General features: G+C 46.6%; 1 protein-coding gene across 4 annotated transcripts in view; it reads left to right on the forward strand.

Annotated features, from left to right (window-relative positions):
* LOC138580491 (serine/threonine-protein phosphatase 4 regulatory subunit 1-like) overlaps nt 1–21,056 on the forward strand; it is a 918,772-nt gene that overhangs the window by 212,736 nt on the left and 684,980 nt on the right. For all 4 annotated transcript variants that reach the window (XM_069651072.1, XM_069651073.1, XM_069651070.1 and 1 more), the window contains 2 exons: nt 313–419; nt 3,346–3,488. In XM_069651072.1, coding sequence (XP_069507173.1) covers nt 313–419; nt 3,346–3,488 — 250 coding nt within the window. The remainder of the gene's footprint in view (nt 1–312; nt 420–3,345; nt 3,489–21,056) is intronic.

Here is a 21,056-nt window from a genome sequence, read left to right on the forward strand (position 1 = left end):
ACACTCAAATGCACATCACTGACTATATATAGCAGTATGTCCGTAAACGGATTGGCATTAAATGTGCCCTCACAGCATCATTTCCATGGTAACAGAAAAGGCCAGTCGAGCAGTACTGGTGACCTGACTCTCTTCATAGCTCTTGTTTTTGGTAGTTGTGCCGGTTTGCGAATACATAGGATTTTTTTGCGCCCCAACTTGAATTGCAATTCTAAATTGTAACATTTTGATACATGTATTCTGCTTCTGGAAGTATGTTTTTGGCAGGAACTCCCCTATGATGCTCCTCGATTCTCTTCTTTTTTTATACAGACAGATTATTGCCCGAGGTCTTCTGGACGTGCTACGGGATTTCAGCAGCAATGAAGAAGATTTCCTGACAGTGATGGAGATAGTAGTCAGGCTCTCAGAAGATGCAGGTCTGGTGTTAATTTCTTTTGCATGATTTACAGAGCCCTGTTGTGGAAATGCAATCTTATACGATGCACTGTTATTTATTCAGGACAGCAGTTCAATATAAAACGGGCTTCATGCAGTCTTCGTGAAAGTAAAATTTATCCTATGAGTCCCACCTTTGCTACTATTAATGCTTCTTTTTTTGTGGCCTAAAACACGCATGCTCAACCCACACCTTTTAAAAAGAGAGGAAGTCGGTATGCACTGTACGCAGTCATTTTTGCAGCTTTCTATACACCACAAGTGTGCTATGTCACTTTCTGTGGCAAAAACATTGCACATTAACCAGAACGATGACCTCGGTTTAGCGCATTTTTGATGAAAAGCCTCAGTGATTTAAATCTGTGCAGATTGATCAACAGAAGGCGGATGTTTAGTTTTTTAAATGCAACCTATTGCATTTATAAACTCGGTTAAAAAAACTTTAAATGTAACGTTGAACAACTTCTGAAGTTTGTGTAGCCGGTTTAGTTTGGTACAGGTTATAGTAGCCTATTAATGACTAGAACACATGTGAGTTCATATGAAAACAAGATTGTTCTGAACTAGGAAAACTTTAGCATATGCCAAATTTAGAAAAAAAATGAATACATGTGTACTCAATTGTGCATATGAAAGGTGAAATGTATGTAGTGTTTTTACTTGCCTTTTTCATTTATGTTGCCAGTAGTAGTAAAATATAACTACACTTGACCCTGATCGCATGTCAAGTAGCGAAACATGTAGTAACCTTCTCAAATTCAATTTGTGTTTTAATGCAAACAACTGCATGTTCTGCAATTGATCACAAGTAAGCCCATCTTCCATACTGAGCCATTTTATCGAGAGTAAGCCCATGTATTTTTCTAATAAATGGAACAGTGCCAGAACATACGAAGACTAGGAAGAACCATGAAGAATAACCAACTCTTAAGTACTGCCACTTGGTGGCTCATCAGTAGGCATGAGGAATGCCAAAGGCATTATCTGCAGGTGTTGATGCCACGCGGGAGTCCCCGAGATGAAGAGAAGAAGAACCTAAGGGAAGTCCGATTGCAGGGAAGGCAGGAGCCCGGGAGTTATGAACTCTGAGGGCTGGAAGAAAGTCTGTGCAGGGGACGCCGGTGGCAGGTTGCTGGAGTCTATTGTGGGTCTGAGAGGAGCAGACCCATCTGCGAGGCCGAAGGGAGGTAGCAGTGGCATAATAACAATGTGGAGGTGGGGGCGGGGGATGAGGAGGAGGAGGAGGAGGAGGAGGAGGAGACAAGAGCAGCAGTAGAAGCTGCCATCAGGAAATCCCATCCTAGGAAGGACCGGTGACATGTTGCATCCCTGGAGAACAGTAAAGAAAGGCATGAGGGACCTGGTAGGGATACAGGGGAGGCGAGAGAGGCACACAATGTAATGTTCCTCACCCCAGAGGCAGCTTTTGGAGAACTGAACTGTGTAGAGGGCATCAGGGAGGTTCTCCTTTGCCCCAGTACTAATGAAAAAGCTACTGGACAGAGCAACAGTGAACCAAGCATCTGAGGACAACTTCCTCGTTGCAGTGGCAGCAATAAGCCCACTGACCTCTAGTGAGGGGTTTGGGGGACCCTAACCACAGTGAAGCAAGCATCTGAGGAGAACTTCCTCGTTGCAGTGGCAGCAATGACACTGACCACCAGAGAAGGGTCTGGGAACCTAGCAACAGTGAAGAAAGCATGCAAGGAGAACGATCGCAATGGCAACCATAAGCCCACTGACCACAAGTTAGCTGTCGTGGACCCCAATACAAGGGACTTGAGACTCTGAGGAGAACCTCCTCAGTGGAGTGGCAAAGATGAAGGCCATTGACTAGCAGAGTAGGACTTGGAACTTTGCTGGTACCAGGAGAGTGGCTAAACATACAGCAAGTTGAAAGTTAGGAAAAATAACTTTCCAAATTCCAGGAGAAGGTAGTCCTCCTCCTTGGTAAGATCCAAAAAATGCTCTGGACATATTCCAAAGATACCTGGGGAAGGGAGTAATTCCTCTTGGTCTGATTATGAACTGTACAGACCAGTACCAGGTTCAGAACGTGGAGTTATGAAAAGACTGTGTGGAACCCGCAAACCAGGGAGTCATTCCCCCTTGTAAACTTTTCGCAAGAAAACATTCTTTTGAATATCATCCGAATACCAGGAGAAGGAACTTTCTGTGGATTATATTAGTCATTAGTTGTAGTGTGAGGGATAGAAGTAGGTTGTGACACAGGACTGTGGACTTTGATGGGCATTCTTGCAGATCCTTTAGTAATAGTTTGAGGCAGGGAACCCCCTCTTACATGATGGGGACAATGACGGTATTTCGTTTGTAAGTCTCTAACCGCCACCATGCCACCTTTTTGTGTACTTGTTCTTACACACCGTACACCTTACTGTAGCATGTGGAGGACTCCTTATTCAAGTTATTATATGGCCTTAACGCGCCGCTTTTAAATTTGAATGTCTGCTTCTCCCCCATGGACATTGTAACTATACAAAGTTCTCTACCTTTTAAACCTCTGACACAGGACCTCCTATTTCAATATGAAACACATTCACAGCACATTCACACCGAATCCCCCCCTCCCCCACACACCCCAAACTGGCCTGCCCCCCTCCCCTCGCCCAAGTTTGTTTTCGAAAGGCAGATCAGTTGCTAACACTAGTTATATCTGAATGGCAATTTGCATTTTTTTTCCAAGACAGAACAGTTGTTGAACTTTATAGAATAAAATAGCATGATAAAACGTTGATAATGAAGCCATGGATTTATTTTTCTTATACGCTTTCCCAATTTTATTTAGCTTTTCTCTGTGCAAGGTAACCAAGTCAGAAAGATGTATAAAACAACTTGCTAACTTGAACCTACAAGGCTGAATGGGAAAGCTTTCATTTTCTCTTATAGAGCCCTCCGTGCGGACAGAATTGATGGAACAACTACCACCCATCGCCATTTTCTTGCAAGAGAGCCGACCGAACTTCCCTATGGCATTCTCCGATTACCTCATGCCCGTTGTTTTGAAATACCTCACAGACCCCAACAACCAGGTAGGCAAACTGGACATGATTAGTAATAGAGCCTTTATAACCATGCACGTTGGATTTAATGCATTTCTCATCAGCGACAAATGAATTTGAGCTGGGAGGTAGGATTAATAACAACTATTGGTCTGAGGCTTCATATTGGGTTTTCTATTATTCCAAAATCCCCCAAATCCAGATTTAACTGCTTCTGTTGTATTTGAGTTATCATTTCCAAATGTCTGCATACTCACACCCCTTTATCGTTTACCAAAGTAACTGTTTGGAAAGGGAGAGACTAGAACGTTACATTTTCCAATGTGCTTTCAGAACTTCATGAGTTTTTCCATTGTCCACTATGCCATACATACAGGGGATACTTTTTACAGAGTATGCACTGAGGCAAAGTAACATTTTGTAAAAGATGATTATGTACTCCATTTAGACAGTTAAAGACTTATTGTTTTTCTTGTATGAAAAGATTACTATATGTGCTGAACTCCTAGCTTCAATCTGCCCGGATCGGTATCTCTGGCGTTGTGGACACAACCTTCAGCCACCACTGTGCTAGGTAGAATTTCCTTTTTGAGTGCAATTCTTCCCACTTTGTGAGTCCCTCACCATCTTTGCTGGACTCTTGGATTTTTTAATATATTCTCCCGAGTGAGTTTTTTTCTTTTTTTCACACATCCTTTTACTCTAACCTAGGAACCCTTATTGCCTCTTTTTGGTAATTTCTAAGGGAGTTATGCTTTACTACATGTTTTCTGGCATCTACATTTTATTATTGCAGCACCCAGCACTTTCTGTGCAGTATTTCTGGAAGCTCCTTGAGCTTTCCTTTTTATTTTACCTGTGTTAACATGTTGCCAGGGCAAAAATGGTGGCTGTACTTTTTTAAGCCCTGTTCATGACTTGACTTATTTGAGCTGCCTTCTACCTGCCTGGGTGGAGGAGGTCCTGATGGGTCTTTTGTCTTTAGTGTGTTTCTGTTGGAAAGTCTGTCAAGGCTCTTGAGCACCTGAAAGGACAGGAAGTGGGGGAGGTGATCGAAACTCTCCTGGTCTTTGTCCTGCAGTGTACTTGCCTGGAACTTGTTTGAACTGGGAAGCTGGATGTCCCCTTGGACAGCCATCCCCAACCCCTCGCCAGATTTGCATGAAAGGCATGTCTGGTGATTGGTGGGCTCAACCAGTTTTCTTGCATAAAAGGCACAGGTCCTGGAGCTGAACCTCTGAGTCAACGGCTGGACTGAAGATCCGAAGAGGAATTCTTAGGACATTTTTGACTATTTCCAAGTGACTGCCAGAGCCATTGAGTGACCGCTGCTGACTCAACCCCGAATTCTGAGTAACAGGGAAGATCTCTTGAAGAAGACTTCCTCCTCTGGACTGGCGGGCCTATTCAGTCTCAAGACCACCTGCATTTTGCGTGGTCCCGCGAAGAGCTGCAAACCGCCTTGGCTGCAAACTAATACCCTTGGACTTGTGCCATTTTGCGGTGCACCCTCTTGTGAAGCGCAGTTTGGGCTGAAACCTTGTGGCATCCTTCTGGTCCTGCAGTGACTCTTTTCCGCTACTAGAGATCCCCTCAGCTGAGTCATGGACCGAGAACCGGAGAGAAGTCTACCGGACAAAAATTGTTGCTGACTCAAAGCCTGTGAAGGGCTCCAACGCACCAGTGCCACTAAGACCCACTGCTGGGCATCCCACCACTAAGTGCATACTTCTGTATTCTCCAAAGTTCCTTCTTCAGCTACCGAGGCCAAAAAAATGAACCAGGAACAACTGTCGCCTCACCTTGGGGTCTGTCCTGCTGCACCAAATTCTTCATTGATGAGGTGCTGCCCGAGCCTAGGTACTTACCTTGGTATCGCTGCGTTGTTCTGGTGTTCTTGGCGGGCTGCAGTTAAGCTGTTACTTGCACCCCCCTCCAGCACCCTGGGTCCCATTAGGGTGAACAATCCATTGCGCTCTAAACTGCTAAAACGACCTGTTCTGTAGGTACCTACAAACCTGAAGAAACCTTCATAGATGCTGCTCTGTCTGCTGCTTACCTGCCTCTTTCCTTCTCAGCCTTTGGTCACTGGACCCTCCAATGCCCCTCTTGACGCTGAGACTCACCTGTATAGGGTTGGACTTTCTAAAGATTGGTTAAGCAGGAGATTCATTAAGTTGCAAGAGTTGAAGAGCTTTACATTGATTTAAAGTGTGCTACCTTTTAATTCTACTGTGATATTACTTTGTGATGTGAGGGTGTAGGAGTAAGACTCGGAAAGACACAAGGGTAGCATGGTGGATGGCGAAGACTTTTATTTGACAACAAAAACAGGGGTTGGAGAAAAGCCCTAACTTGCCCTAACTTTAAGAGGAATTTCCCTGCCTCAACCAAACAAACTGGTCCGTGTCAGAATGTCCAAAGTAAAGTTCTCCGTCCTGTGTCCGAATCCTAACCTGACCCTCACACACTAAACTCAATATAAAGTGAAAAGTATATTGTCTCTCCGCTGACCACTTGTAGCTCTTTTCCAGAGTTCCAACATAAAGTTCAAAATAAAAGGTGCAAAAAACAAAGTTCCACAAGTCTCTGGAGGCGATTCCCTTCCCCTGAGGCTCTTCAGGTTTCTTAGTTCACTCTCTCAAGGGGTGGGTGTATGGCTCTTCCCTTGACCTTTCACAATGTTGCTTGCTGTGGGCCTCGGAATCTGGTCTCTTCTTTGGTTTGTTTCTCTTGGCCCTCCTCTTGCCCCAAATACTGCCACAAGGAAGATGACTCTTGTCACACTATGCTTGTGAGTCAGCGACCTGTATCACAGTTCATTTTAATGATTGTTTCTCTCCGACCTGGTTCACAACCCTGCCAAGTACTGCAACTATGAAGATGACTATCACGATAAGTCTTCATTGGGTGTAGGTTCCATGTCTGTCTGTCTTGGTTTCTTTATTGGGGTTTTGGGAAGGTTACATTGCTTCCCTGAGTGTCCCTCCTTCTGTTTAGCTGGGTCAGGGTATCCCACTGCTCCCTTCTGCCCCTACCAACCATCCCAGTCACCCCTGTACTGTTAGGGTCTCTCCCCGTAAGCTTTGGGCGTTGTTGGGGTCTTGCTGCTTCGGTTTTGGGCTTTTGCAGTCTTTCCCCACCTTCTCACGGTTTCTCTGCTTCAGAGTACTATTACGACGTCTCTCCTTCAGACTGCTCCTTGGAAGGCTTGACCTCTGGTTCCTCCAGAGAGTGTTAGACTGTTAAATTCTTTAGAGAGGGATGCTCCTGGACTTCCCCTGTCCTTAGCACTTCGCTGACGTGCAAAGGTTCCTCCTCTCTCAGGCAAGGCCTCTGGTCCAAAGCTCCTTCTCCTGCAGCCTAACTTCCCTGCTCCTTGCTCTTTCAGGGAGGGCTTGACATGACTTATAGGTTTCCTTCCTCTATTTAACTACTGTTGGGCCACTAGGAAACTGGCAACCACTAGACTGCTCACTGTGGTTCCCATAGGTAATCTCTAATGCCTCGGCACCTTTCTCGTCCCAGTACTGATCTTGGAGTTCCCTTGTGGGTGAATGGAGATCTTCCCTGTCACAGTGCTGGGAAAGGGATCTTCACTTGGGTAACTCCTATTCCTCTTTGTCCCAGTACTTTCTAGGGGAATGGTAGGGTGGCAACTCATGACTCTATTAGTGAAGGTGTTGTGGGCAGGGGACCTAGGGTCAGGTGAGTTATGGGGATACTCTCCAAAGATATTGATTTACTTCTAAAGCATTAGTGTATATAAAATCACAATTTTTACATAACTTCTAGTGTCAGTGTTTCCTTGAACCAACTGTATACTCCGAAGTACTGTGTGCCTCACTACAACCCTTCTCCCTCCTAGACTAAACCTGTTCAGTAGTGGAGGCAGCTTTTGGTTCCAAGAGGGGGGGGTGCGGCTGGTGGTTCCAGCGAGAGGCTGGTGGGCGCAGCCACCCCTCTGCACCCCCCTCCCTGGCCCCACCACTGGGCCTGGCTGCTCAGCTGTTGCTAACAAACCTGTGGTTAGTTCAGGCTAAAACAAAGTTCTAACCCTGTCGCCTAAGGTGAGATTTTCCAAGTTCTGCAATTTGTGTTAAACTCCTCAACACACCTCTTCCTTTCTCGCTGCATACCATTGCACTTTGACGCTCTGTTATCCCCAAACTCTTTTAACCAAGTTTGCGTTGGGGCTCTACGTTTGCCTCCTTTGCGCCTCTCAATATCTGTCTCTAAACCCTTATGCACTCTCGCTCACCTTTTCAGTATCATAAGTGTTCTAGAAATGGCTTCTCTCCCACCTTGGTTTTTTTTAACATGCCTGTCCTTTTTCATGTCTCCTACTCTTGCTTTGCATAGATCCCCTGAAGTTCATCAGACTGTCCTCGTACTGATTTCCATTGGAAATATTCTACAAGTCTTCCAGTGGCCAAAGATGGCTGCCACCTCTCTCACATGCGGGGTGTATGGGATAGCCATGTGACCCTCCCCCAGGTTTTTGACACAGATTACCTCAATTTTGCGAAATTAATGAGGGGTTAAAAAGGACCTAGCTATGTAAAATGGGTTCCACCTTGTGGAACAAAATTAAACTGCTGAAAAAAGCCACCACCTGCCTAGCCACATGGCTAATGGTGATGGCATACTGTCTGGTGTACTCCGAGGTACATTTGGGAAACCCCTGCCTCAGGGATCTTAAGGACTCCTAAGGCAGAGCATATACAAACCGAGCCATGCTCTCAGCCAGGCTTTGGATTGAGTATGAGACATCATAAATCAAATTAAGAAATGCCACCAAAAAGTTCAGGGGCTACCTCATTGGGTTAAAAAGTGGGCTGTCTACTTAACACCAGGATGTGGAGCCCAACAGTCTTTTCCCGTCTCAGCTAATCCACCTAAGCTCCTTTTTTCACCAGAGAGGCTGGAAGGCAGGAACACAATGCAATAAGAAGTCTGTCAGTTTGGGTCTTTGGCGTAGGAGATGGGGACTGAAGAGTGGAGACAAGAAGTCTTTTTGAGAATTCAGGAGGAGAGAACAGGATGACCTGGAGTTGATTAAGTTCAGAAGGCTGGCCCACAATGGAGCCTGGGAGGTGGAGAGAGGGACCTAGGAGACCAAACTGAGGAGGCAGGAGAACTGGAGCTTCTAGTATGGGAGAAGTGTGGCCCCACAGGGCAGCACTAGTAAGCGGAGGTAAGGGGATGTGCCAGGAGTAGCAGAGGTAGTGGCCAAAGGGCTCAAGGGGTTTGGCTTAGTAATAACCATGCCAAAGATAGAAGATGGTAGTACTGATACCAAAGCAGGAAAAGAAGCTAGGGGTATTGACAAGTGTTCAGAGGGGTGAAGGTGAGCGCATTACTAGCAGTGCCCAGTGGCTGTTAGGAAAGATTTATCTGAATGCAACCTTCCCTCCATATTTGGGTACCCCCGTAACGTTTTGCTTTTGTTACAGTATCCTGACCTGACTTTTTACAGTGGAGCAGAGTCTTCAGTGGCATTCCACTCTGCTTTCGCTCATTGTTACCGGGAAACGGGTGGCACGTCCTTCAGGCTGTCAGTACTGAGAAACTTTGTTTCTTAGTCATTCGACTTAGTTGCCACTTTGTTACATTTTACCGTTGCCCAAAGGACATTGCTGGACCGCGCATTGGCGTCCTTGTGTTTTCTGGCCCTAGTCGTACAGAGAACCTAGGAACAGACCCGTGGCAGCAGAAGCTTTTCCTTGTATTTTTCCAACTTTTTACCATGACATCTTTTGTATGTTCCTTTAGACATTTTGTCCTTTGACCTTCCCCTGGTCTTCTTGACCCGGGACTTCCTTATTTGGGCATGCAGTTGCCTTCAAAAGCCACTTCTTTTGCAGGCTACTGAAGGTCATGTGAGTGGGTACCCAGGAAGTTGGCTGGGACTGTCTGGTACCAATCCACACTACTGGTGCCAGGATCTCCGATTGGACCACTGCTGAGTGGAGCAGATCTTCCCATTGGTTGACCGGGTGCGAGCACTTGTCTGACTTTGAATATGAGGAGGGGTCCTGAATGCAGACCAGTAGATCAGCAACGGGTCAAAACCGGCCTAGAGATGGAGCCAAGTATCCGGAAGAACTGGGCAGAACAAAGGTAAATCCTAAGACATGCAGACGAAGGTTGGCACCTGAAACACGTCCTGGTGGAGCCCGGGAACCCTGCTTTTTGCTCTCTCGCAAGACCTGAAAAGGTGCCTCAAATCTATGGAGTAGTGGAATCAATCACTCTGGATGTTTGCTGGTTGCCCTGCAAAAAAGCATGTGTCCTTGGGCCATCCAGTGGACTGTCCGGGTCAATCCTTGGTTAACCCTTAGGAGTGTTGCTGTGTCCGTTAGGACAGTTTTTCTTGAGTCCAACAAGGGCTTAGCAAAACAATTCAACTGAAACAGTACAAGACTCCACTCTTAGTATAAGGCTGTACCACCTGAGTATATGGTAGCATAGACTGAGCAGCCAGGCTTATTTTAGGAGAGAGGACTGTAGGAAAGTACACTGAACCTGTAGGACACCACAGATTCAATTGAAACACTGACAACCAGAAGTATTATCAAAAATAAAGGTTTATTATAAATACAAGTAGGCCAAGTTAAGTCTTGGGATAAGTACCGGTTATAGAGTCATAAACGCATTATGAAAACACACAACAATGCTTGAAGGTTTATGCTTTGGTCTAACGGTAATTCTAGGGACGTCAGACCTTGTCATACACATTTAGTATAGGCCACACCTATTCATGGGGAGTAAAAAACATTAGTTACTTTTAGATTAAGTCAAGGGTAATAGACCCTGTCAGTTAAGCAGTGACCCTCAGCAAAGAAATCACATAATCAACCAACCGTGTTACCAGGATAAGTTTATGAATAAAGGAATTAAGGAACACAGATTCAATGAACAGTATATACCTATAACTCACATTTATTGTAACAGTTATACTAGGTGAGTAAGACCTTTTGGTGTAATATTCAATTACAGTTGCTTTTCAGCTCACTGGAACACAGTCTAAGACGAGCAAGAACTCTCTACACTAATTTAGGATTGCACCAGGCAGACCAAGGTCAGCTATTCCTAAAGAACACTTTTCAAGAAAGAGGCACACTGCTATTCTAGGCAGGTAAAAACTAATGCTGTAACATACTATTAGTCGTTTTTCAGATCAGTGGAGCACAGATTGAGGTAAGCAATAACTGTTATTTATTTTAGGATGGCATACAGCTAACTGAAGGTGAAGAGGGACCCTAGTGGTCTACGAGCTAGCTGTAGGCAGGGTGAGACAGGGTTTTGTTGAAGGCAAAAGTCAGAGTTCCTGTGGAAGATTGTTCAAACAAGTAAGTAGCTAACTTTAGAGTTAGTTAGGGTCCAGGGACGTCTGAGAATACACCCTAGGAGGATTCCAGCAGTGGGCCTGGGTGAACTGGGTGAGAGGACTCCCAATCACAAGAACACCCCAAAGCTTTACAGACATCACAAAGGCTTCAGGAAATTAAATACACCAGCCAACACAATACCTTAGCAAGGAAGAAGAGTTGCAGCAAGAAAACGTCAGTATCTGCAGCCAACAACCTGGTCGCTGAATTCCTTTATCATGAAGACTGAAGACAAGACACTGAAAGGACCTTTGCAGCAGGGATCTCGGGGAAGACTATAGGTAAGTGGTTCTTCACATGGTTTACTCGGCACAGAAGAAGAGGTTGCAGTGGAGGAGACTTCAGGATCTGCAGCCAAAAACCTGGTCGTTGAATTCCTTATTAAGACTGGACACTGGAGGGGCTTCTGCGTCGGGGATCCACGGGGAAGGCTCCAGGTAAGAGTTTCTTCATAGCTGGATGCGGCTCGGTGCCCTTTTGGCTCCTGAAAAGCAGACTGAATATCGCTGGTCGATTCTCGTCACTTGCAAGGACCAGCACTCTGGTTTTTCTTTAAACGAATTCGAATTGAGCCGATATCTGACCCGTCTCATACCCCCTTTTACAAATACCCCGGGTCACAATGGACCACGAACAAGGCCGGTGGTGGTAGCACAATATTTATTTATTTTAATTTCAAAGAAAATTGCACAATTTTTAATATTTGGCAGCAATCCCCAATGGGGTGATAATTACAATGGAAATCACTGAAATACACTTGGGTAACCTTCTACAAGAACATAAACTAAGCACAAATGAATAGGAGCACTTTTTTAATTAGGATAGATATCACCAGAGTTACGATTTCCTCCAGCAATGTTCCCTCAGCCCACAATTAATCTAATTCTGAGTGGATAGAAAGAAGCAGCATATAGTTGGGGATATGTGAAAGCAAACATAATTAAAATCTGACCTTCCCTCACAAGATAAGAGATTTTGAACCCTTTGCAATGGCCTAAAATGACACTCAGTTTTTAACAAAGAATTAATTATGTGTAATTTAATAATGATTTACATATGTTTTCAGTCTCGGGGATGTCTTATCACTAGCAACTATAAGTTAAGGTGTATCACCAAAGGCATACAGTTCACAAAGCAGGTTGAAATTGAAAACACAGTGCAGTCAAATCACACATGGAAAAGTTGCATTTTTTTTCTAGTTTGCAGTTTTAAATGTCAAAAACGTTTTTTCAGATAAACGGGTGAAATACTCTGAATTGGAATGCGGTTTTTGGGTTGGGGGATAGAGGCACATCACAGGGACAATATAGAAGTGAAAGGATGGCTATAGCTGAAGAATTGAATGAGATTTTCAAGGTGGAATGAGGTTCGATTTTAAGCAGTTAAAAACGAAAATCGGTTTGGAAGGAAAGGAAGTTTTACTTGCATGAGATTTAATGGCTAGAAAAGAGGGACTAAACAAAACACAAGGACTGTTTATGGGATTGCCAACTGTGCGTTGCCCAAAACCTTAGTCACACCGAAAAAACGCACAGCTTGTCGAGTGGGGATAGATTGCAAAAGGGCCAGTTACTCTGACTGGGTTTTCCAACTCGTCTCTAATGCACTGTGATGTGCTAAAAGGCACATGCTAGACCACCTCAGTCTACGCATGTGTCTGCTGCCTTGCAGATGAAAGACATTGTTTTCTTTAATGGGTTTTCTCTGTGTTGGCAGGTGCAGGTTTTACTAAAAACAAGGAAGATGACGTTCTTCGATAGGTTCCTCTCAAGAGGCTTCTTTCTGGAATGGATCCCTGGTTTATTACTGTGGGGATCCTTTTTAGGAACAACCTGAACCTGTGCGGATGGCAATTTGCACTAGGTCAGGTCATTCTACAGCCGACCTGTTTCTGTGGTGCTATGTGGGTAGGCCACATTCCTCAGGGCTAGAATCAGGGCACCGCTGTGTGCGCCTTTATTCCCAAAAAGCAGCGTTGTCTGCCTTATGGCCTGTCATTCCAGGATAAGGCTCTCTTCTGCTGGAGCACAATCTGGATATGGGTGGGCATGGCAGGGTCTCACTGATAAAAGTAGTGTCATGAACAGATGAAATTAGCGTCAGGACAGCATCCTTTTTCATGTAAAATATTCCCTTTTCAATGGGAAGCAAGCAGCAGAGCAGCACTGCTTTTCAATTCACTACTTTTGATGCACACAAGAACACACACTGGCACCTTTCTCTGTGTACTCCCTGTTCCAACTCGCCCAATAGGTGTTTGGCAAGATGGTGCAGCCGCCCATTTGTAGCTGCAAAACGCAGTTTTGATGCAATGGTGCTCCAAGGAACCAGCACAGCCATTTTGCTGTTGACTGCTGAAGTGCAGCTTGGTCATGGATGGGAATTCTGCTGAGTAGGTCAATGTACCCCACTGGGTCCTCGTTTTCGGAGTTCCCAGGTTGCTTGGAAGGGAGGGTAACGGCAGGACCTGGTTACGCAGCAGACTCGCCGTTCGCTGGAAATCATCTCGCCGATGTTTTCTTAATCTTCCTCCTCGGATACAGGTCCAATGGTCACCCTACTTCTTCAGCTTCCAGGATCGGACTTTTATGCAGGAGCCCAGCCAATCAAACAGACTTGCAACATTCAAAGTTGGGGGATGGGCAGTCCTTTCAGGACAGCCAGCCTCCCAGTTTAAACTGGATTCTCGCAATCAGGCTGGAAGGCAAAGGTCTGCAGAGTTTTGGACTCCTCCCTCGCTTCCTGCCTTCAGATACACTGTAAGCGGGCGAGCTTGACCAAGGTCTCATGCCGTTTTATCAAATTGACACAAGGGATTTTCCCATCCTGGAGGTTGGGGAAAAGGAACAAGAAAGGAAAAGGAACACCAAAATGGCGAACAAAAAGACAAAGACCATTTTGGTAAAATGAGCACCCATGGGTGCCTTTACCGGGGCTGTGGAAAATGCCCATAGTGAAGGTACACCGAATTAGTAAAAAGGTTCACTGCCACCAGCCATTTAAAGGTAAGCTTGCCCCTGTAACAGAAATGTTAATTACAATGGGAATATATTATGTCAACCCAGCACTCCATATAAGGTGGGGGTGTGTTGGTCTCACCTAAATAAAGTGTAGAGAGGATACAATCTCCTTTCTATTGCCAAAGGGCAACACAGCAACAGTAGGCACTATGTGCCAAAAGTTGTCAAAGAGGATAACATTAAAAAGACACTATGGAAAGTCTCGGGCAATGACACCCTAAAAAGAGCAAAAGGATCTGCGAGTGTGGAAAAAGATTCCCCCTCACTGAGGTATAGGGAAAAATAATACACCAGTAAAGCAAAAAAGTTCTGGGGTTGACACAGTATTGCACAAAGATATCGTTAAAATAAACGAATCGTTAAAATGATAGTATTTCGGCTGTACCGAAATCGCGTACCGCCAAAAAACATTTCACCCATTCAGTTTTCATTATAGCAAACACGGGAAGCGTGGGTTGCAGGGCTTTCCTGTACACCCTTGTTTGCTGTAATGGAATCGGGTGTGGTGGGGATGTGCCCCGCATCAAAAACAAGTTTTCGGTTAATTAAAAGGGAAGAAAAAAAAGGACCCTGCAGTGTTGGTTACCGGGGAACTGGCACTGCAGGGACTCGGCGGCACACAGCAAAGTGCCACCAAAAGGTAAGTAATAGGGTTGGGGAGCGGGGTCTCTAAAGGACATTCGGTTGTGGGGTGCTTATTTCAAATATGAACATTTAGAATTCGACTTTTTCGTCTATGAAATGTTCATATTCAAAATAATAACGTTCATTGGTTGACACAGGTCAGGAAGATTTATCTTTGCTATGAAAATCTTACCTAAACGTGTCGAATTTTCACTCGAAACTATGGGGAATCCTAACTGGCACTAGAAAGCTCCCTTCCACAGAAGCCGCTTTGGGTCACGAGATAGCAGGCTGCGTCAGATCGTCAGACTTGGGATGGGAGCCCCTGCGTCACTGTGCTACAAGGATAGTCGCTGAAGGCGGTTTTCCCATGTTCCTTTTTGTACTTTGAGACCAGCTGAATCACTGTTTTTCTTTCTTCATCACCTGAATCGAGAAGTACAGCTTCTATTCCATACCGGTCCTGCATCAGCACCCACAGTGCCTGTGCACTTTGAAGCCGAACCAAGGGTGGGAAATCAAACCTCTTACGGCCGCTTCCAGACCTGCCAAATTTGGACCAAAACAGAGCTGAGTGCAGCGAGTACTGAAGTCACTTACCAATGGCCCTTTGTTCATCCATATGCGTTTATGCATAGAGTATCCTTTGTGGTCTTAACTTTGGCTGGGTTAGCCTCTGCTTCCTAAAGCCCCCTGAAAGTTGGGAATAGCTTTGCTCATGGTTGCAGATCCCTTCCTGACTCTTGGAACCTGTTTCACCCTTCAGAATTCTATCACTAACTTTGTCCCAGCTTCCTAAAAAGGTACTTTTACAAATGACCTTTCGCTTTCACGCGTGCAGCGAACATGGAGCACAAGGCTCCATTCATCGTAGGGCTGGATTTCTTAATTGAGGTTTAGCATTTTTGAAGTTTGTCTATGCTTGTAAAGTCATTCACCCTTTTTCCTTACAGCTATTAGTGGAGTTCCTAACTTTATTGCATTTACTCCAGTGATTGTATTTCTGATGTTTGTTAATCTGTTTAGAATCGCATGCTGTGCATAGGTCCGACATCCAGTGGTCACTGCGGAGTATTGCATTTTTTTTTCGTAGTCGAAAAAGGGGACGTCGACAAGGCGTGTCTGTAACACTATCCCTATAGTGACGTGCGTTGTACCCACAATCCCTCACGCGTCGAGGTCCCTCAGATTGTTTTTTTCCGCCCAGCTTCTGGTCGCCTTACGCGGAGCTCCTAGAGAGACATTGCAAATACTTACTACGGCCCTCGGTCCTTAATTATACTTATTATATTATTAAAGATCCCTCCCCTCGACGTTAGCTGTGAAGCTGTTTCTCCTCCGAGCAAGTTTTCGACGGAGGGGAAGAGACGGAGGAGATCCTTCGGCGCTGCCGAACACGTGGCCTGGCCTCGCCGGCCAACATACAGTAGGGAGAGTGGGGTTCGAACTTTTATCTTCTCTTTGAGAATGTCTTTCTTTCTCCCCTATCTTTCCCTTGGGGTTGTTATCACCAGTTATTATTGCCTCAGCTATGGAGAGGACACCTTTTAAGTTTTGCCCACGCTGTTGGGGCAAATGCACTTGGAAGGACAAACACAAGCTCTGTAATCGTTGCTTGCCCCTCGATCATAAGGAGGACAGCTGCGCGGCCTGTAAGCTCTTGAAACCAAGAACTCTTAAAGAACGCAAAGTTAAGAGGTGGGCGGACTACGCTATGTCGAAGTCAGTTTCCTCACCCGCCGCCGCTGTTACAGAAAGTGACGAGGAGGGTGATAACTCGACATCCGTTACGGAAGTCATTAACCCCCAGAAGGAGCGCTCGCGCTCCTCGACGTCCGTCCCCGGCCCCCACGGGCTCGGCTCACTTCCTGCTTATGGGGATGAACACCCCGGCGACAAGGACGCACATAGACCTCATAGGCCTAAGCGCACAACCCACGGCTCTTCTTCGTCGAAGACGAAGGATCCATCAGCGCCGAAGGGGACGCAGGGCACTCCGGCGTCTACCTCAGACCGTAAGGGTCTCAAGCCACAAACGCAACCGCGACCAGCGATTGGGCTTTCATCAAACACGGGCGCTACCCCAAAATCATCCGACGTAACGCCCCATAGAGCGGCCGTCGAGGAACAACGCGTAACGCAGGCAACGTCGACACCAGAGTCCTCTACTGACAAACTCGTTGTCGAGAGCCTGGCGAGAATTGTTTCCGAAGACAAACGTAAGCGGACGACGAAACAAACGTCGAATACCGCACAAAAAGCTATGAAACGCCGAAAAAGCACAAGAGTAACCAGGAACTGCCCCCTTCATCTAAGGGCACTTCTGAACTACCGGAGGGCTTTTCAGAGGGCGACGGAAACCTTTCTTCGACGTTGTGGGAGCGTTCTAAGCATTTTGAAGGTGAAAACACTGATTTCCCCCCTCTAGACTATTCAGGGGTCCCCCATGAGACCCTTGAAAGACTCCATTCTTGTATGGAGAAAATGGAAAGGTTTGTGGGAAACCAAAACCCACCCAGACCCAAAAAACCAAGAGAATGGCCCCAGGATGACCCTAGGGTCAAGATTCCTAGGCTGTTTCCCCCTTCTACAGACGTATATGACCTCACTGAAGAGGAGCAATACCTCCAGAAAGATGAGGAGTGTTTGGGTGGAGAGGAAGAACATGAGGAAGAGGGGTTTGAAGAAGATCCTTAAACTAGTGCAGGAGCTTTCGAAGAAGATACAGCTACCTCGCAGCCCTGGCAATCCCCATCAGTGCAGCCTTGGCAATCCCCATCAGTGCACTCAGACCCTGATGTCTTTCACCCTTCTCCTCCCAAGGATTCACCTATTGGAAACACCTCTCCCATAGATGACCAACCTTCACTTAATGCACTATTGCGCAAGGCAGCAGCGCATTTTGAAATAGACACAGGGGAGACTCTTCCTGACGTAGACTTTGTAGAGAAAGTTATTAAAGAAAAAGCCCCTGTTAGTCAGTCTATTCCGCTCCTGGCTTCTATAAAGAGAAGAATAACTTCTTCCCTTTCCAATCCTGCCTTAGTCGGAGGGGTCAACCCTCGGATAGAAAAGCTCTTCAGCCCTTCGTCCTCTGACCCTTTGTACATCAGAGGACATTCTATTCCGGACTCCCTCGTAGTTACTAATACAAGGAAAAGAGCAGGGGTACCACTATCCACTAGTGAGGCACCACCTGACAAAGAGGGCAAGAAGCTCTATGCACTTGGGAAGAGAATCACGACGTCCGCCGACTTCTCAACTAGGATTGCAAATAACAATTCCCTACTAGCTAGCTACGCAGATGCACAGTGGAGCAAGCTGCGCAGCGAAGCAGAGGACGCACCAGAACCCCTGCATTCACGCCTGTTAGCTATAATCTCAGAGGGAACTCTTGTAAACCAGGGCATCGAAAAGAACTCCTTAGATGCCGCAGAGATGGCTGGCCGTTCCCTGGTTCAGGGAATACTTCTCAAACGCCATGTCTGGCTGCGCAATTCGGGATTTAAGCCGGAAACCCAGGCTTCCCTGATAAATAAGCCCATAGAACAAACACATCTGTTTGGGAAAGCAGTTGATGAGGCCCTAGAACATGCGAAGAAAGAGTTTGATACCATCAAGACTCTTGACCAAATTTCTAGGCCCCCTAACAGACGCGGCTATGGCAATAGACGCTCCTTTCGTGGCCAACGCCAGCAGCAAAACCAACAGCAATTTTACTCTGCTACCAACTGGCCCTCTAACCAGGGTAACACCCAGTTCAGTCAAAGAGGCCAACGCAGTGGCAGAGGAAGAGGTCGCGGCTCCAGCCCCAAAGGTTCCACGCCCATTACCAACAAATGACCCGAAGATTCGGGTCCCATGCATCACCGGTCGGGGGCCGGCTAACATCGTTCCTTTCAGCATGGGAGGGAATATCGTCAGACCGCTGGGTATTATCCACCATAGCCCACGGATACTGCATCGAATTCAACGGTTCCCCGAAGTACAGACCCCCACGGAACCGACGCATGACACCGGAACACTTCACCATTCTTCTTCAAGAAGTAGAAGAGCTACTGAAAAAAGAAGCTATAAGAGGCTGTCCCCCTATCCCAGGTAACAGAAGGTATTTATTCAGTGTACTTCCATGAACCCAAAAAGGACTTAACCATGCGCCCTGTATTAGATCTGCGCCCAGCGAACAAGTTTGTCAAACCCCAAAAGTTTCGTATGGTGACCTTGCAGGAAGTAATCCCACTGTTATCACAAGGGGATTACATGACAACACTAGACATGAAAGATGCATACTTTCATATTTTAATGTTGCCAGCGCACAGAAAATACCTCAGGTTCAAGATAGAGAACAAACACTACCAGTTCAGAGTACTACCCTTCGGGATAGCATCTGCACCAAGGGTATTCACGAAAGTACTGGCAGTGGCAGCGGCCCACCTGCGCAGGTTATCCATCCCGGTATACCCTTACCTCGACGACTGGCTCATAACAGGGGATTCTTACGAAACATGCTTCTCCAATACCCAAAAGACCGTAGACCTTTTGTCCCAACTGGGCTTCTCCATCAACGAAAAGAAGTCCAGCTTAGACCCCAGCCAAATCAAACAATTCCTAGGGGCTCTAATTCGAACAAAGGACGGCCTCGTCTTCCCCTCCAACGAGAGGGTCCAAAACATGCTGTTTCAGATCCCCCATTATGTGGCAGGTCGAGAGGTGACGGTACGCAAAGCAATGCGCTTGCTAGGGATGATGGCGGCATGTATTTATTTGGTCCCTCACGCGCGCCTGCGCATGCGCCCAATGCAAGAGTGGCTCTACAGCCAGTGGTGTCAGGCCAGCGGACAATGGGATGATCTAGTGGTGGTCTCGCAGGCTTTGGTTCTCTCGCTACGGTGGTGGACAAAAGAAAACCTGTTATTAGGGAAAACTTTTGCCACACCCGCAGTGGAAGCCACTCTAACCACAGACGCATCCCTTACAGGATGGGGGGGCTCACCTATCCCATCAAACTGCTCACGGAGCGTGGACTCCGAGCTTAGCATCCAAGCATATAAACCTGCTGGAACTACTAGCGGTGTTCAAAGCACTGAAAGCCTTTCAGGAACACCTACAAGGAAAGACAGTGATGGTCCTCACAGACAGCACCACAGCCATGTACTGTCATGATCTCTGCTTCCAAAAGGTCAGGACTTACCCAACTTCCTTGGAAGCAGACCCATAACCCAGGTTCCGAGTGCCAACCAGTCCCAATTGGGACCTTTTGGACCCTGTCCTGGCGCCAGTGGCACCAGGCTCATAAATATGCCCAGTCCCAGCGCTGGAAGCGCCGGGCTCATAATGCTTGGGTGGACTTACCTGCAGCAGACCATGCTGCTTACTTACCTGCCAGTTGAGCCTCTAATCCTCTTCTGTTTGGGACTACTTTTCCTGTTGGGTGGGGCAGGAGCCACTCCCTAGGTTCAGAACACTGGAACTCTTCTGGAAAGCAGGAACTCTTTTCTTACCTAGGCGAGGCTGTGGAAGGAGACACCTAAGCACTACAGGAGGCTATTTAAACCACACCCGATGGATGAATCTTGCTTTGCGTTATTCTGCATCCTCTGCAGCAGAATGCTCATCGTGTCTTCTGCATCTGATCCTGGGCCTAAGGGAAAAAGGCTTACCATCCTGAATCCAGTCTTCAGCAACACCTATAAAGACAAGAAAGAACAGGTTAGCATTACGGTCTTCAGTGACGGCGCTTCTCTTACCTGGTCCATCGGCTGTCACCAACGCCTCGCGCTGCATTCCGGCATCTGAAAGACAAAGGCTTACCTACTCTTCGCCTGCTCCGGAGGTCTTCGCACTGCATTCCGGCATCTGAAAGACAAAAGCTTACCAACTCTTTGCACGCTCCGGAGGCCTTCGGCGCTGCATCCCGCAGCTGAAAGACAAAAGAAGGTGCGTTTAAAGACATTGGGTAACTTTATTACTCGCGTGCCAGTACTCCTTCCCACGCCGAACCCAGTGGGTATTCCGGCACCCTTCAGCAGCTCCGAACTTGTACCTGCAAGATAAAAGGACAGTTAGTGCGCATCGTGAAGCAGGCAACAAGCGCTTACTTGCGTGCTTCCAGGCGCTTCTATTCCTCACACGGGTTCCATCCTCAGCTCACATCAGCCCGTCATCCGCCATCGCCGGAACCCTGCAAAACAAGACATCATTACAAAAGACTTTTAAAGACATTTGAAATACTCGGAACTTACCGTTCATGCAGTAAACGACGGACAGCAGTCCTCTGAGGTCAAGAGGCTTGCACCCTTATCCAGTGAAGAAACTGGTTACGGCACCCTGCCCCGAGGCAGATGGAGAGCTTGGCGTTCACTTACCTAAGGTGAGAGCGTTAACCTTTGGGGTTCTACAGGAGAAGAGAAGGGGAAGAAGAGAGAGACACCCAATAACCCCAGTTCATGAATCCCATATTTTCTATCTGCAGGCATCTTACTCTTCGAGTCAGACATACAGTGCACAGAGGTCCAGCCCAAAGAGCCAACCGTGTGTTACACATCACCTTTGAAGATACG

This window comes from Ambystoma mexicanum, chromosome 3p (genome assembly GCF_040938575.1).
Source record: "Ambystoma mexicanum isolate Mex_15411 chromosome 3p, UKY_AmexF1_1, whole genome shotgun sequence".
Classification (NCBI taxonomy): domain Eukaryota; kingdom Metazoa; phylum Chordata; class Amphibia; order Caudata; family Ambystomatidae; genus Ambystoma; species Ambystoma mexicanum.